Source organism: Brassica oleracea, chromosome C3, assembly GCF_000695525.1.
Source record: "Brassica oleracea var. oleracea cultivar TO1000 chromosome C3, BOL, whole genome shotgun sequence".
NCBI classification, from domain to species: Eukaryota; Viridiplantae; Streptophyta; class Magnoliopsida; order Brassicales; family Brassicaceae; genus Brassica; species Brassica oleracea.
In genome coordinates this window covers 25,966,130-25,980,447 of record NC_027750.1, presented here as the reverse complement: position 1 = coordinate 25,980,447, position 14,318 = coordinate 25,966,130, and the positions used below count along the sequence as shown (strand labels likewise).

The 14,318-nt window shown below is 35.8% G+C and overlaps 2 protein-coding genes across 6 annotated transcripts; both read left to right on the top strand.

The window, feature by feature from the left end:
* The first annotated feature begins 2,054 nt into the window (after positions 1-2,054).
* Positions 2,055-5,631, top strand: LOC106335476 (mechanosensitive ion channel protein 5). Its single transcript, XM_013774007.1, has 5 exons — positions 2,055-3,955; positions 4,147-4,270; positions 4,350-4,643; positions 4,727-4,929; positions 5,084-5,631. Exons 1-5 carry the CDS (start codon positions 2,349-2,351, stop codon positions 5,382-5,384), a joined length of 2,529 nt encoding a protein of 842 aa, XP_013629461.1. The 5' UTR covers positions 2,055-2,348; the 3' UTR covers positions 5,385-5,631.
* A 156-nt stretch (positions 5,632-5,787) lies between these two features.
* Positions 5,788-8,225, top strand: LOC106329052 (26S proteasome non-ATPase regulatory subunit 2 homolog B-like). Of its 5 annotated transcripts, none has more exons than XM_013767626.1 (7): positions 5,788-6,101; positions 6,308-6,408; positions 6,532-6,652; positions 6,734-6,795; positions 6,958-7,307; positions 7,410-7,707; positions 7,779-8,225. In XM_013767626.1, the coding sequence occupies exons 6-7, from the start codon at positions 7,582-7,584 to the stop codon at positions 8,088-8,090; spliced, it is 438 nt and encodes a 145-aa protein (XP_013623080.1). In that variant the 5' UTR covers positions 5,788-6,101; positions 6,308-6,408; positions 6,532-6,652; positions 6,734-6,795; positions 6,958-7,307; positions 7,410-7,581; the 3' UTR covers positions 8,091-8,225. The 5 variants fall into 4 exon arrangements, 2 of the variants coding, with proteins under 2 accessions (XP_013623080.1, XP_013623081.1); XR_001267719.1 differs by having other exon boundaries at positions 6,958-7,068; XR_001267720.1 differs by lacking the exons at positions 7,410-7,707; positions 7,779-8,225 and having other exon boundaries at positions 6,958-7,068; positions 7,277-7,398.
* Positions 8,226-14,318: the final 6,093 nt, after the last annotated feature.

The following is a 14,318-nucleotide window of genomic DNA, read 5'->3' as shown; positions in this document are numbered from 1 at the left end:
TGTTTGAGCGAGTAGAGCACTGGAGCGGGCAATGTGAGCGACCTACGACACCCGCTCCAGATGAAACGAAGGCAGCACGGGGAGACACAGCGGGGTTCGGCACCCGCTCCGAACCAACACCCCATCGACAACTCTCGAGAGTCGGAGCGACCAAGATGGAGCGAGGCTCGCAACCCGCGCACAAAAAGAAGACGCGAAGTTGGCATTTAGGGCGACGTCCCGCAGCGGGGTGAGGCACCCGCTCCAAGCTTAACTTCTCGTCGACAACTCTCTAGAAGCAGAGCGACCTGGTGGAGCGACCTCATGAACCCGCGCGCAATTTGAAGAAATGAAGCAAGCATATTGGAGCGACGTTCCGAAGCGAGGTGACGAACCCGCTCTAAATGGGGAGCGACCTAGCGGAGCGACCTAATGTACCCGCGGCGTTTCTCTTTTGATGATCAAAAATGTATGTTTTATCTAGGCCTTTCAGGTTGTTGACTGAGCCCACTAGATCTTAGAAGTCATATAAATACTCTCTAAACCTAATGTTAGGATCTTATCTTGTTTTCTATCTAATAAAAAATGCACTTTTAGGTGAAAGATCTAATCTTGATCAATTTCTCTTGTGTTTATTTGATTACTTTGATCATTAATCATGTTTAGACTTAGATCAACTAATGATTTAGTGTCTACCATGATAATGAGTGAGTAGTCATCTTTGGATTCATGGACTAGGATGATTAGGATGATTAAGTGATGATCTAGAATGTTTTAGAGTAGATTAATATGTTTCCTTGCTTGATTGAGTGATCTTAATGCTAATCTAGAGTTGGCCATTTTAGATTAGAACTCTAGACATTTCATTACCCGGAAGGTGTTCGATGAAATGTCTGAGCCAACTCAACATGCTCTTAACTTCCCCTACCAAAGGGATTTGATGTTAGGGAAATTTTGAAAGTTGAATGATCTGTTCTTAATGATTGCTTGATTAACACAAACCAAAGGAATTTAATGTTTGATCAATGAGAGTAAATGAGCTTTTGTCTTGGAAAAAAACTTGCTTAGAATTGTTATCTAGACTTAGGGAAATGTGTTGATTGAAACCTTGTCATTTTAGATTAAATCTTAGTCATCTGAAATCAAAATCCTATGCATATGATTCCTCCTTTATCCATTTAATTGAAAGTTGTTAGTTAGTTGTGTTAGAACCTTGTTAGTTTAATCAAATCACTTCATTGAACTGAATGCACTTAGATTAAGTTTGAACCTGCATTCTTTTTGCATCAAAACTCTTAGAAATTGATTGACATCTTAATTACTACATGATTTGAATTAGGACCCTTGAAAAGTCCATTTCGATATCTTGGTATTTTAAAACAAAACATGATTTATGGCGTTTCACTTTTTAAATAATATAAAAAAATTTATGGGACAAAATAATCACTCTGTACCAAATTAATCTTTTAATTAGTCAGATAAAATTTAGTACCTCTTTCAAAAAATACTGAATTAACCCACTAAACTATTCACATCAAATTACATGTATAGTTTTTTATATCTTATTATTTAAAAGCAAAATATGATTTTTGAAATAATACATATTTTTTAGTCTGTATTTTTTTATTCAAAATAAGTAATGAATGATATTTACCCCGTATTAAAATAAACATCTGTGCATCATAAATTTCTCATGTTTGTCTAGATGTATACTCCTAGTCCTAGAACAAGGGAACACTTGTAACAAAACAGAGAAACTAAAATAGTTTTTTTAATCGATTTTAACCTTTCTTGATTTTTGCAAAAAGATCAAAAGAAAATGCAAAAAGATAAAAAAAAAAAATCTATCTAAAACTCCAAAGTCGAAAAACTTTTGTTATCAATTTCTGAAATCCCACTACCCTTTCCTTTTCATTCCGTACAGTAACTCTTTTATTTCTAATTTTTCAGGGGACAGTAAAAGGAAAAGAAGCTTTCTATCACATTATTGATTTTGTTGCTTTTAGCAATTAGCACAAATCTTATCTCACCAACACACATAGATTCTTATCACACGGGTCACAAATACTTAGAGCATGATATGATACGGTAAGAACTCCACTCTAAAAGACCCCAATAATCATGCTCTATAAAATCTCAAAATCTTTGCATGAAATAAAATGAAATTTACACGTTGCGACTTTCTTCTTCCGCTTTCTCATACACTCGAAAATACACACCTGATAGGCTGATATTATTATTTTTGTTTCATTAACATTTTATTATTTATTTGCTCAAGTCGTTTACTTAACTCTCACCTCTCATCTTCTTCATCTATGCTCGTACTTGTCACTCGTCTCTACTCCAAATAAAAAAAACTCTCTCCAATCATGGCCCTTGATTCCACTGACCGGCGCGACTTCGTCGTTAAGATTAACGGCGAAGAGAGCGGAGCCGTCGGTGCTACAGGGTCAAGCAGCAATGCTGACGGAGGCAACTTCTGGAGAGAGTCGAGCTACGACTTTTGGGATGGTGAAAAAGGTAAGAACGATGATCAAGAACTCGACGTCGGCGGCGAGAGTTTCCATTTCAGACAGCAGAGAGAACATTCAGATGCTTTGTCTGATCCTCCGGCGAAACAGACAGCTTCCGGCGGAGAGATCTCCCTCGATATCGAACCGCCACGTGGCTTACCGGCGATCTCAGAGTCGTCTTCTCCGTTCACGGCGAAAGGAAAAGCCGACGCGGTTAGAAGGAGACAGAACAGAATCTCACTCGGTGGGAGCAGCGACGAGGAGAGCCGTCACTACAAGGCCAACAGAGACCAAGCAGAGGTCGTGAAGAAACCGTTACTGAGGAGGAACCAGACGAAGTCAAGACTTATGGATCCTCCAACACCGACGCATCCAGCTATCGACAAAACAGAGATGAGATCCGGTCGGAAAACCGGGTTTCTCGGAAAAAGCCCTAAACCGGGGACTCCATCTCGAACCGGGACGCTGGAGGAAGACGAGGAGGAAGACCCGTTTCTCGACGAGGACTTACCGGACGTGTTCAAAAGAGACAAACTCAGCATTTGGGTTTTGCTCGAATGGATAAGTTTGGTTCTGATAGTTACCAGTTTGGTCTGTAGCTTAACGGTACATAGCTTGCGGCGCAAGACATGGTGGAAGCTAGATCTATGGAAATGGGAAGTGACGGTTTTGGTGTTGATTTGCGGGAGACTAGTCTCGAGTTGGATAGTGAGGATCCTCGTGTTCTCGGCCGAGAAGAACTTCGTTTTGAGAAAGAGGGTTTTGTATTTCGTCTACGGAGTTAGAAAGTCTGTTCAAAACACCTTGTGGTTAGGGCTCGTGTTGCTTGCGTGGCACTTCTTGTTCGATAAGAAAGTGGAAAGAGAGACTCGGACCACTGCCATTAGGTACGTGACGAGAGTGTTGGTCTGTCTCCTTGTTGCTGTCATCATTTGGTTGATTAAGACACTTCTGGTCAAGGTTCTTGCTTCATCTTTCCACATGAGCACTTACTTTGATAGGATTCAAGAATCGTTGTTCACTCAGTACGTGATTGAAACTCTCTCCGGTCCTCCTTTGATGGAGATTCAGAGAATGGAGGAAGAAGAGCAGAAAGTGACAGACGATGTTAAGAGTTTAGAGAAACTGGCTGGAGCTAAGTTGCCTCCAGCTCTAAAAGCGACGGTTAAGAGTTTTATGAAAGCCGGGAAAGGTGCGAGACTGTCTCGGGTTGGTTCTGTCAAAGAAGGAGATAGTGAAGGGATAAGGATTGATCAATTGCAGAGGATGAATACAGACAATGTATCTGCTTGGAACATGACCAAGTTGATGAATATAATACGGAAAGGCGCTCTTTCTACTTTGGATGAACATATACAGGACACAGTTGAGGAGAGTGAGCATGCTACGCAGATAAGAAGCGAGTGCGAAGCAAAGATTGCTGCTAAGAAGATTTTTCACAATGTCACTGAGCCTGGTTCCAGGTATATATCTTGAAGTTGATCATAAGTGCATAGACAAGGGAAACACTGGCGTATCACTTCAAAGTTTTTAAAATTAATATCCATAAACATTTTTCAAAATGTTTAAAACAAAATTTATTAAAATTCTTACTAAATTATAAAATTTTAGTATGGTTTGCTCAAATCTTGAAATTCTTTTTATCGGGTTTTAGGTACATACATATGGAAGACTTCTTGCGGTTTCTGTCTGAAGAGGAGTCTGAAAGAGCCATGGCTCTCTTTGAAGGAGCTTCAGAGAGCCTTAGGATCAGCAAGTCTTGCCTCAAGAATTGGGTGGTAAGTTCTATACTAGATATATGTCAAGATTCTTTTCATATGCAAAACAGAGTTTATCTTGACGTTTTTTTTTTCACAGGTTAAGGCATTTAGAGAACGGAGGGCTCTGGCATTGACCTTAAGCGACACAAAGACAGCAGTGAGCAGGCTTCACCGCATAATCAATGTGTTGATTAGCATTATAATCATTATCATTTGGCTTCTTATACTAGGAATCGCCACAACCAAGTTCTTGCTAGTCTTAAGCTCTCAGCTACTTCTAGTAGCCTTTATATTCGGAAACTCATGCAAAACCATCTTTGAAGCCATCATTTTCCTTTTCGTTATGCACCCATTTGATGTTGGTGACCGCTGCGAAATTGACGGTGTTCAGGTTTGTTCCCTCCTAATACAATAATCTGCTGGACTTATTAAAATATTGTGACATGGTTCTAATCTTGTTGTTTCTTTTACCAGTTGGTTGTGGAAGAAATGAACATATTGACGACTGTTTTCTTGCGGTACGATAATCAAAAGATCATATACCCGAATAGTGTTCTTGGGACAAAACCTATAGCTAACTACTTCCGAAGTCCTGATATGGGAGATGCGGTTGAATTCTCTGTTCACATAGCAACTCCTCCAGAAAAGATAGCTGCTATTAAACAGAGAATAATCAGGTTAGTTAAATTCAGACGCTAAGATCTTGAGGCTATAGACATTTTAGTAAAAAAAAATAATATTTTCTTTACAATTTAGGAGGCTATGTCTATATACTAATTGGTAAAACGTTAAAGTCTCAAGGCCAATCTTTCATTTGGTTTCTTCATGCAGTTATATAGACTTCAAGAAGGATCATTGGTATCCGGCACCTATGATTGTGTTCCTAAACATGGATGACTTGAAAAGCGTGAAGATTGCGGTGTGGTTGACACACAGAATGAATTTTCAAGACATGGGAGAGAGATTTATAAGGAGAAGTCAATTACTAGAGGAAGTTGGGAAAGCTTGTAGAGAGCTTGATATTGAGTATCGTTTATATCCTCAAGGCATTAATATTAAAAGTTTCCCTCCGGTGACTCCGGGTACTTCTGACCGTCTGCCTCCAGCTTGTTTGCATCAACGCGGTGCCTGAACTGTAAAGACTTGTTGAGCAAGGGAAGTAAGGGATTTTTCATTGCGCGTAAGCAAGCAGAATATGATTTTTGTGTATGTATATATATATGTATGAGCGGTTTGGTAACAGTTTTCTATTCTCTGGAAGTAGTAATTTGTGATTCAAGAATAAGTATATAGTGATTGTAATGGGGTTCAAGACATTTTTGATATTGTTCTAGTAAATGGAGGATTGGGACCAGAAATGAAGACAAATTATTCACACAAGTAATAAAAGGGCAATATACTGATCAGAGAGGATGTCCATGTCGGACAATAAAATCGACCAATCAGGAGATCTTTTTTGACACGTCATCTCGGCTGTGGTTTGTTAGGCTTTGATTTTTTTTAAAGATAGAATGTTAATGATGTTGGCCCAGGAAGCCCATGCGTTTGCTCTTGGTCTTCTTGGTTTCACCTTTCGATCTGCTGAAAGTGGAGAGATTCACGTTTCTCTTTCTTATTTCTCCAAACCCCAATTTGCTAGATCCATTCGTGAAACCCTTTGCTCTTTCTCTCTTCGTTTCCGTTTTACGATCTGATCCAGGATCAATCAATACATCCTCCACAATTGATTGAGATGGCTCCAGGTCCAGATCCGAACAGCGTTGGTGATGGTGCGAAGCGGGATGAAGCTACGACCAAGGTTCCTTCTAAGGATCCCAAAAAGAAGGATGATAAGAAAGAGGAAGATCTGGTAAGCACGATTTCTCATTCTATTTGAATCTTTGCTTGGCTGCAAGAGTTAGTTCATAATCAGAGTTAGTGGAGATTTACGATTAAGCTGTAGATATTGCACTAATGTAGAGATTTAGGGTTTAACTGAAAAGCTGTTTGTTGGTTTTGAAAGCCTTGTTAAAGTGATTGCTATATGATATGTTTGGAATCTGATGTGATTTGTAGTCTGAAGAGGACTTGCAACTGAAGCAGAACCTGGAGCTCTATGTTGAGAGGGTTCAAGACCCTAATCCTGAACTGCAGAAGGCTGCTCTCGAAAGCATGAGGTAATTCGTGTGTTTCTCTTAACCTATTGTCGATTTAATTAGCTGATAATACTCATATAATCTTTTTTTTTTGGATTTCATAGTATAATTTTAATTTAGTCTATGTTTTTTTTTAATCTGTAGGCAGGAGATCCGTGCCTCAACAAGCTTCATGACGTCGGTTCCAAAACCCCTCAAGTTTCTCCGTCCTCACTATGGAACTCTTAAGGAGTTTCATAAAAATATGGTGGAGTTCGATCTCAAGGTACAATTTCAAGAAATTATTACCATCTTCTTGCTCATTCTACTGTGTATGGATTAAAGATCGCTTTTTATGTATCTGCAGAAATTGCTGGCTGATATACTATGTCTGTCTTGGCACTGACCATGTCTGCTGAGGGTCAAAGGGTATGTGCTTTCGTGCTATTATAGTAGGAATTGATAAAAACTTAACTTTCTGTGTGTTTCATCTTATGATATACCTTAAAACAGTGTTGTGTTTTGTGGTTCTTTGCTAGAATTTGAGGTAGTTTTTGGTGCTTGACTTTGTTATGCAATACTCTTTTTCAGGAAAGCTTAGGATACAGGTTGACTGGATCAAAGGGTGACATCGGATCTTGGGGTCACGAGTATGTCAGGAATTTGGCCGGTGAGATTGCAGAAGAGTATACAGTTCGTCAGGATAGAAAACAGTTGTTCATGAGTAGTTTATGTTTGGCTTTTCTCTGCCGGTTCGTTAATGAATGTTATAACAATGAATGTTATTTAAAATTACATCTTTTTGAAAAAATGAACCAGTGAAAGAATAGTATGCAATCGTTCTTTGGAGCTAAACATCGTTCCTTTGATGAATTGTCGAGAATGTCACTGACCTACTTAGACATCACAGATTGCTACATGTTAGACCGGATGCCAAAGAGGTTGTGCAGGGGAGCCTCAGTTGTACAATGTTAATATTACTCTTAAAATCTGGCTTGATCTTACAGTTTCAAGTTTTTTTTTTTTTTTTTTTTTTTGTGTAGGGGAGCCTCAGTCAGGACTCTAGGGCAAAATATTGGAGCCAAAGATACAGCCTCAAGGAGACTTCCAGAAAATTTTAGTAAATAGTTAATCTAGATCTAGATAAAGCTACGGTGAAAGTTACCTCAAGATGTGGAAGTAATTCTAGATCTAGATGAAGCTACGGTGAAAGAGATGAGAAAGCAAGAGGAGATTGCTAAAGCCAAGCTAGCCATGGAAAGGAAAAAGAAGCTGGCAGAGAAAGCCGCTGCTAAAGCTGCCATAAGAGCTCAAAAGAAAGCTGAGAAGAAAGAACAAAAGGTATCAATATCAATGCTCTTTGCCTTCTCTCTTTTCCATTCTAATAATCTTCTTTTTTTTGTGTGTTGCAGGAGCGAGAGAAGGCGGCCAAGAGGAAGACAGGAGGCAGCAACGCATACGAGGCCATCTCTGAGGAAGTTCCTGAAGCTTCTGAGGCTGAGAAGGAGGAGATTGAAGCTCCAGTGGAGGAGAAACCAAAGAAGGAAAAGAAAGTCTTGAAGGAGAAACCAATAAGGAACAGGATCTGCAATAGAGGAGGACCGGAAACACTCCCGAGACCAATGCTCAAGCGTAAGAAGCAGACTAACTACATGGTTTGGGCTGCTCCAGCTGCTGTTGTGGTACTAATGCTTCTTGACTTGGGTTACTACTACGTTTTCTAGATCAAGGGAAGCTGTGTTTGCTGTAGTTTGAGTCTTTTTAAAGCTTTCTTTTGAGGATGAGACTCTTTAAAATTTATGTCTCATTTACATACTGAGTAGAGACTCTTCCCTTTTTAAATACTTTTTTACATTTCACTTATGTATATATAAATCCAAAAATAGAAAATGGTAGTTAATTAAAAGGTTACAATTTTAAAAACGATCTTCTATTTTGATAATTTTAAAATTACTATAAATATAAAACAAATTATTAATATAAACATGTGTAGCCTGGATAATAACTTAGAATGTGTATAACTAAAGTATATTGAGTTTGTACACAATACTATCAAAGCATTATAGACAAAGGTCATGGAACCTAAAAAAAAGGTCATGAAACACAAAAGAAGAAATGAGGCAAATGTGAGAATAATAATAATGCAGTTCGTAGGTTTGCAACTCAGATTGTAGGGCATGATCAAACCGTAGGAGTTAGAATACTTAAACCGTTTTTGTATATAAATTATTTTCAGAAACTTATGCAATGTGTTTAATCAGATTTAAGTTAAGAGTTCTTCAGAATTTTTGATTAAACCCCTAATTCAAGATCTCAGACAGTGATAATTTTTGTATGTATCTACCATTTATAAATTTCAGAAAGCTTTTAAGTTGGGATTGAAGTCCTCACTCATACCTGTTTTCGATAGGTCATTCAAGACCATGTTTGAGCAAGTATCTCAGCCTTGCATAAAGGGATGACCGAGCACACAAACACTACCCAACAAACATTAAAAAAAAGCTAGAACATCAAATAATAATATTAATATTCAAAATTATTTCCAAAAAATCTGATTAATTGAATAATTAAAATAAAAACTGTAAAATTAATATTACATCAACAACGGTAAGAAAGTAAACCTTCTATAAATTTACAACTAAAAATATTTCAAATCATGAAGCAAAATTTTCTTTCTATCACAAACAAACTTAAAAAAAAACATAAATTAAATAGCAACAATAAATGTTAAATTTAAATTTTGGTTAAAAAGGTTGACAAAATTATTTTGGTTAAGACGATAAATTGAAGACAACAAATAAAAAACCGGTATACAAGTCGGTGGTACTTTCTTTTAAAGACAAGTACAAAAATGAAACTTAATAATTTTAAAACCAATCAAAATTTATACAGTACTAATTATAAGCTTTACAATTGTTTTACATAAAAATAAATAACCAAGATAAAGAATATATATAGATCTTAACTTATAATTTAGTTAATTTTTTATTAATCTTACTAATATCCTACATAAAACTCCAACAAAACACAACAAAATATTTCAAATATTTTTAAATTTGCATTTATGTTTATAATTCTATAACAAGTTTCAATGTATATCATATTTGTTCGATTTTAAAATATAAATATAAAAATTAAACTAATATTATAGGAAAAAATCCGGGCGTAGCCCGGAAAACCCCCTAGTCACAATAAAAGCTTAAGACTTTTAGATGAAACAAGCTCAATTATAAGAGCATCATTAACAATAAGTGGGGCTTATTGAATTAGGAATTTCATACAATTTTAGGTTTTTGTCAAATTCTCCCTTATTGAATAAGGTATTTATAAAAAACTTTACAAAACCTCTCTTATTGGATATATCATTTATAAATATCCTATCAAATCACCCCTTATTGAAAAATATGGATTTCACCAATGAGATTCATCAAAAGTTATTTTAGATCATTAAAAGCTATAGTTTACCCTTCAAATTCAATAGAAAAGAATACCATCTCTTTAGATGGAATTTTAAAATAACAACTATTTCATATTTTACGACAAGAGCTTAGCTGAGATTGGAAGATAATCAATTCAAACTTTTCTCATCATCTTCGAACTGAGTGATGGTTCCTTTGATGAGGAGGTTTCAACGAGCCGTTTTTCAAAGTTCTTCTTCAGATCTACCGACTTCCGATCACAACCTCCTCTCACCTCGTCCTCCATTACTATCTTTCGGTTGGTGTTAGGTCGGATTTTTCTCCGGCCACAGGCCGTGAGAAAAGCTTCGGCAAAGCCGTCTTCCTACTTGTTTCATGTCGTCTTTTGTTTCGTGATGCCGCTTGTTTCGTCGTCTCGCCTTGCTCTCTATTGTTCTCGCCTCGCAATTTCTCATATATCACCGCTTACTCGCCATCTCTCACTGCTTTCTCGCCGCTTTCTCGCTGTCGTTCATTGTTGCATCACCATCCTTCGTCGCCATTCCCCATCTCTCGTTGTCTCCCATTTGTTCAAAAGAAACTGAAGTGGGGCTGCTCCCAACGATGGATCTCTACTCTGTCACCAGATCTTTCACATCCCACTCTTCTACTAACCTCCCAGCCGTGTACTTTGCAGGTTATGCATCTGTATTGTGCTTCTTCCATCCCATTATGGTGTTGTTTTAACAAGATCCCTGGCTGCAAGTCTGTCGCCTTTGTGCCCTGCAGTATGCAGGTTCTTTCCCATTTTCACTATGGATATTGGTAATATGAAAATTGTTTTAATTCTCTTCTGGCAGATTGGATTGGCATTGATATGTTTTCCAGTGATTATGGTTGATTCCTCCTTCATGGAGGTTGTGTTATTCACAAAATCCAGTCTGTTATCACCTCTGAGTTTACAGCTGATATCATGATTGTTATACCAGCACAAGGTGCGGTTCCAATCTCGGGAGTAGGAATATGAATGTATCCTATAATCCCCAAATAGAATTTCCTCTTCTTAGCACTAACGGGGTTGAGTGTAGAGGACCACTCCTCATTTTTAGTGTTCTAAGTTTTGTGTTTATCTCTCTATCTTTACTATCTATGTTTTCCATGTTGCTATGGTGTTTTTAGCCGTTTGGCTTTGTTGTATCTTTGCTTGAACACTTTCTCCTTTATTGGAGATCTAGTAATGAATCTATAAAATGTGGGTTGACCAGAAAAAGAATGCTAATGAAAAGTATAAGACTATCAATGGTTTGAGCTGCACACAATTGTGATTATCAAGTCTGGAAATCGAAATGAGTGATAAGATGAAATCCAGGTTCTCAAGTGTAAATCTCAAGGCAACTACTATGAGTTCGTAAAAGTAGAGAATATACTTGTGGATACTTTCATCAGATCGGCAAAAAATGTAAAATGACTTCAGGTCAGTTCTTGTATTTTTCATCAAGCAAACTATTGAATCCACTGACCGAGTCTATGTAAGTGAAATGTGTTGAGATTCTGAGAATGATAGAGTACGATTTTATAGTTAAATGGTAATATTATTATAAAAATATTAAAAGAGAGGTTTTACCGAATCCTATCAAATTCCCATTCTAAATCTCCATCAAAATCCTTGAATCCAACAAAACCCTCGGAATTCCACCAAATCTTAAAATTTTCAAAACCTTCTCAAACCCTTAATTCAATAAGCCCCCCTAAGTTTCTCAAACTCAGTATCGACACATTAATATATTAATATCTTAAAGTGATTTAATTAGGATTTTTTTAACATAAAAACTCCTCAAGTATGTTTCATTCGGGTATAAACCCCTCAATTAATGATTCAATGTATAAATCCCTCAATTCAGTTTGTTTAACGAATTGACCCCTCCCGTTAATTGTACTGTTTAACAATACGATGTGTTTTGATTATTTTGTAAACTATATGACATCTTAATAAAACAACACAACATTAACTGAAAACAGCAAGTAGTTTAAACTCATGAGTTATAACATCTCTAAATCCCTAAATGTTCTAAAAAGCCCCCAATTATCAAAACATAGATGACGAACCCTAGTTTCTCAGATTGAGGGATTATCAAGTTTCATTTGTGAGATTCGAGAGAGAGGGAATTCGACAGAGGCTTAGAGAGTCCTTTAGTGTTTCGTGTATCCTATGTCAAAATTGCAAAACGAAAAGTCAAAGAATCATGAGGCAAACAGAAAGAAGAGGGTGAAAGAGTTGTCTGCAATTGGAGGATTAGCCTATTTTGATGTTGTTATTTAGGATTATCTCAGCTTAAGGTCATTAGAACCTTATTTTGGTGTGTCATTTTGTCTCGGCTAAAAGTCATTAGAGCCTTCTTTAGGTGTTTCATTTTGTTATTAGGACTTATGTATGTATGAACTGTGTCTTCGCTTCTCTCCTGCAATTGAAAGCTTTGGACAGGTTTGGTCTCTTTTACAGTTCTTGTGATCTTGTTAATACGTACACGACAACATATAAGCTGCAGTGAAAGATGATTCGTTCGCATACATACAAGGTATCAAGCTAGTGTTCTCTTCAGAGTACTGAATAGCAATAAATTCTTTTCTAACATATATAAGTCTTAGTAGCTAACAATCGACATAAGCAAATGTTCAGAAAAAAAAAACCAAAAACAATCGACATGAAACACACAAACCAGTTGAATGTTGTCATTTCAAACTCGTTTGGGTTCGGTGGACATAACTCAATCGTCGATTTCTGTGCCTTCAAACTCTGATTTCCTCAGACCCTTTAGATCATCTGCTTCATCTGTTGGAACACCACCGTCTTCTTCGCAGCTTCTTGGTTCACAAGTTAATTTGATCATTTCTTCCTTTCAGCTTTTTGTTCTTATTGGTCATTGTTATTTTTGTCAACTCGTATGGTCATTGAGGTGTTGAGAATTCAGATTTTGCCTCTACAATCTGTACGGAATGTTGTATCTTAGTTTGTTTCATATTTGCCTGGTTTTATAAACTTTCTTTTGTCACTACATACATAAACAGAACCATGAATTTGTAGCAAAAAGAAAAAAGAAAAAAAAAAGGATATACAGAAACCGTGACGTTTTTCGGTCATTTAGTGAAACGCTGCATTTTATAATTAACGACAAATCACAGTATTTAGCGTACCGTAGACGGAGGGGTCGATTTGTTAAAAATACAGACTTGAGGGGTTTATACATTAAATCCTTAATTGAGGGGTTTATATCCTAATGAAACATATTTAAGGGTCTTTTATGTTAAAAACCCATTTAATTATAAGTAAGTAAATTTTAAACTTCTCAAACTCGGTATGTCAAACTCAGTATCTACACATTGATAGATTAGCATCGTTTATACTCAATAAAAACATATTTTTGTTTCCAAATCGTATAAAAAAATTATTGTTTGTTCAATATGGTAAATCAAACCTAATTCTAATTGCTAAATGGATTCCGAGATATATCCGCTAACTCTTTTATTTTTTGGTGCAAAATCCGCTAACTTATCAGTCTAGTTAATCGCCCATTAACAACCATATTAACACTAGTTAAATCAAAGCATATATTTTCGAGTCATTTAATTCAAATATCTATGAGAAGGAGGACCATTTAAGCTCGAACTATATATTTTTTGTTTACGTTTTTTTGAAAAGTTTAATATTTCTATTATTTTTTGTAATCATATTTGTGTTTAATATTAATTTAATATCATTTTGGTAACTATATTAAATATGTCAAGTTGCATAAATACACTTCTATCATAAATTATTTTCACTTTATTCCTAAAGTTTGTAACATATTATATTTTCTTATTAGTTACCTAACATAACTAATCAAGAATATTTTATATCCAAAAAAACCAGAGTCAGAATCGACTCGAAAATAAAAGTCTCATACTCTATTAGACCTGGTGTATATACTCGAAGGGTTCTTAAAGTTTATATCCCATAACAAATATCAAATCCAACCAGCACCGTAAACCGAAGAAACTTTTTGAAAAATATTTGAAAAAAAATATTTTTAATATATTCTGTTATATATATCCCCTATATATTAATTGAGAAGCATTTGAAAAATTAGAACCTTAATTTTGTATTAATTAAAAAAAATCTCAAATCCTAGGTACACTCTAAATGCCTTCTAAATTTCATTTCAAAGAATTCTAGAGCATCTAATATAAAGTATAGTTTAATCTAATGGTGTCACATTATTCAATAATTATATAACACTAAAGAACATTATATTAACCTAAAATATATGAAGTGTGTATTATTTTCTTAAATAAAAGCTACGGAATTACCTAATATGATTTACATATATACGGAAATTAATGATTATGAATAATAAAGATTTGATAACAATTTTTGCATCCTTCTTCATTTTTGTTTAAATTTATATTATTAAAAAAACTTAAACAATCACATTAACCATATAATAAAAAAATTAGATTTTTTCTTATATGTTATATTTTGAATTTTTTAAAATGACTTTAAATTACAAAAATGAGGAA

Coding starts and splice junctions, on each gene's coding strand:
- LOC106329052 (XM_013767626.1), top strand. CDS start 7,582: ATGAGAAAGCAAGAGGAGATTGCTAAAGCCAAGCTAGCCATGGAAAGG. Junction 7,708..7,778: donor CTGAGAAGAAAGAACAAAAG/GTATCAATATCA, acceptor TGTGTGTTGCAG/GAGCGAGAGAAGGCGGCCAA.
- LOC106335476 (XM_013774007.1), top strand. CDS start 2,349: ATGGCCCTTGATTCCACTGACCGGCGCGACTTCGTCGTTAAGATTAAC. Junction 4,644..4,726: donor GCGAAATTGACGGTGTTCAG/GTTTGTTCCCTC, acceptor TTCTTTTACCAG/TTGGTTGTGGAAGAAATGAA. Junction 4,930..5,083: donor ATTAAACAGAGAATAATCAG/GTTAGTTAAATT, acceptor TTCTTCATGCAG/TTATATAGACTTCAAGAAGG.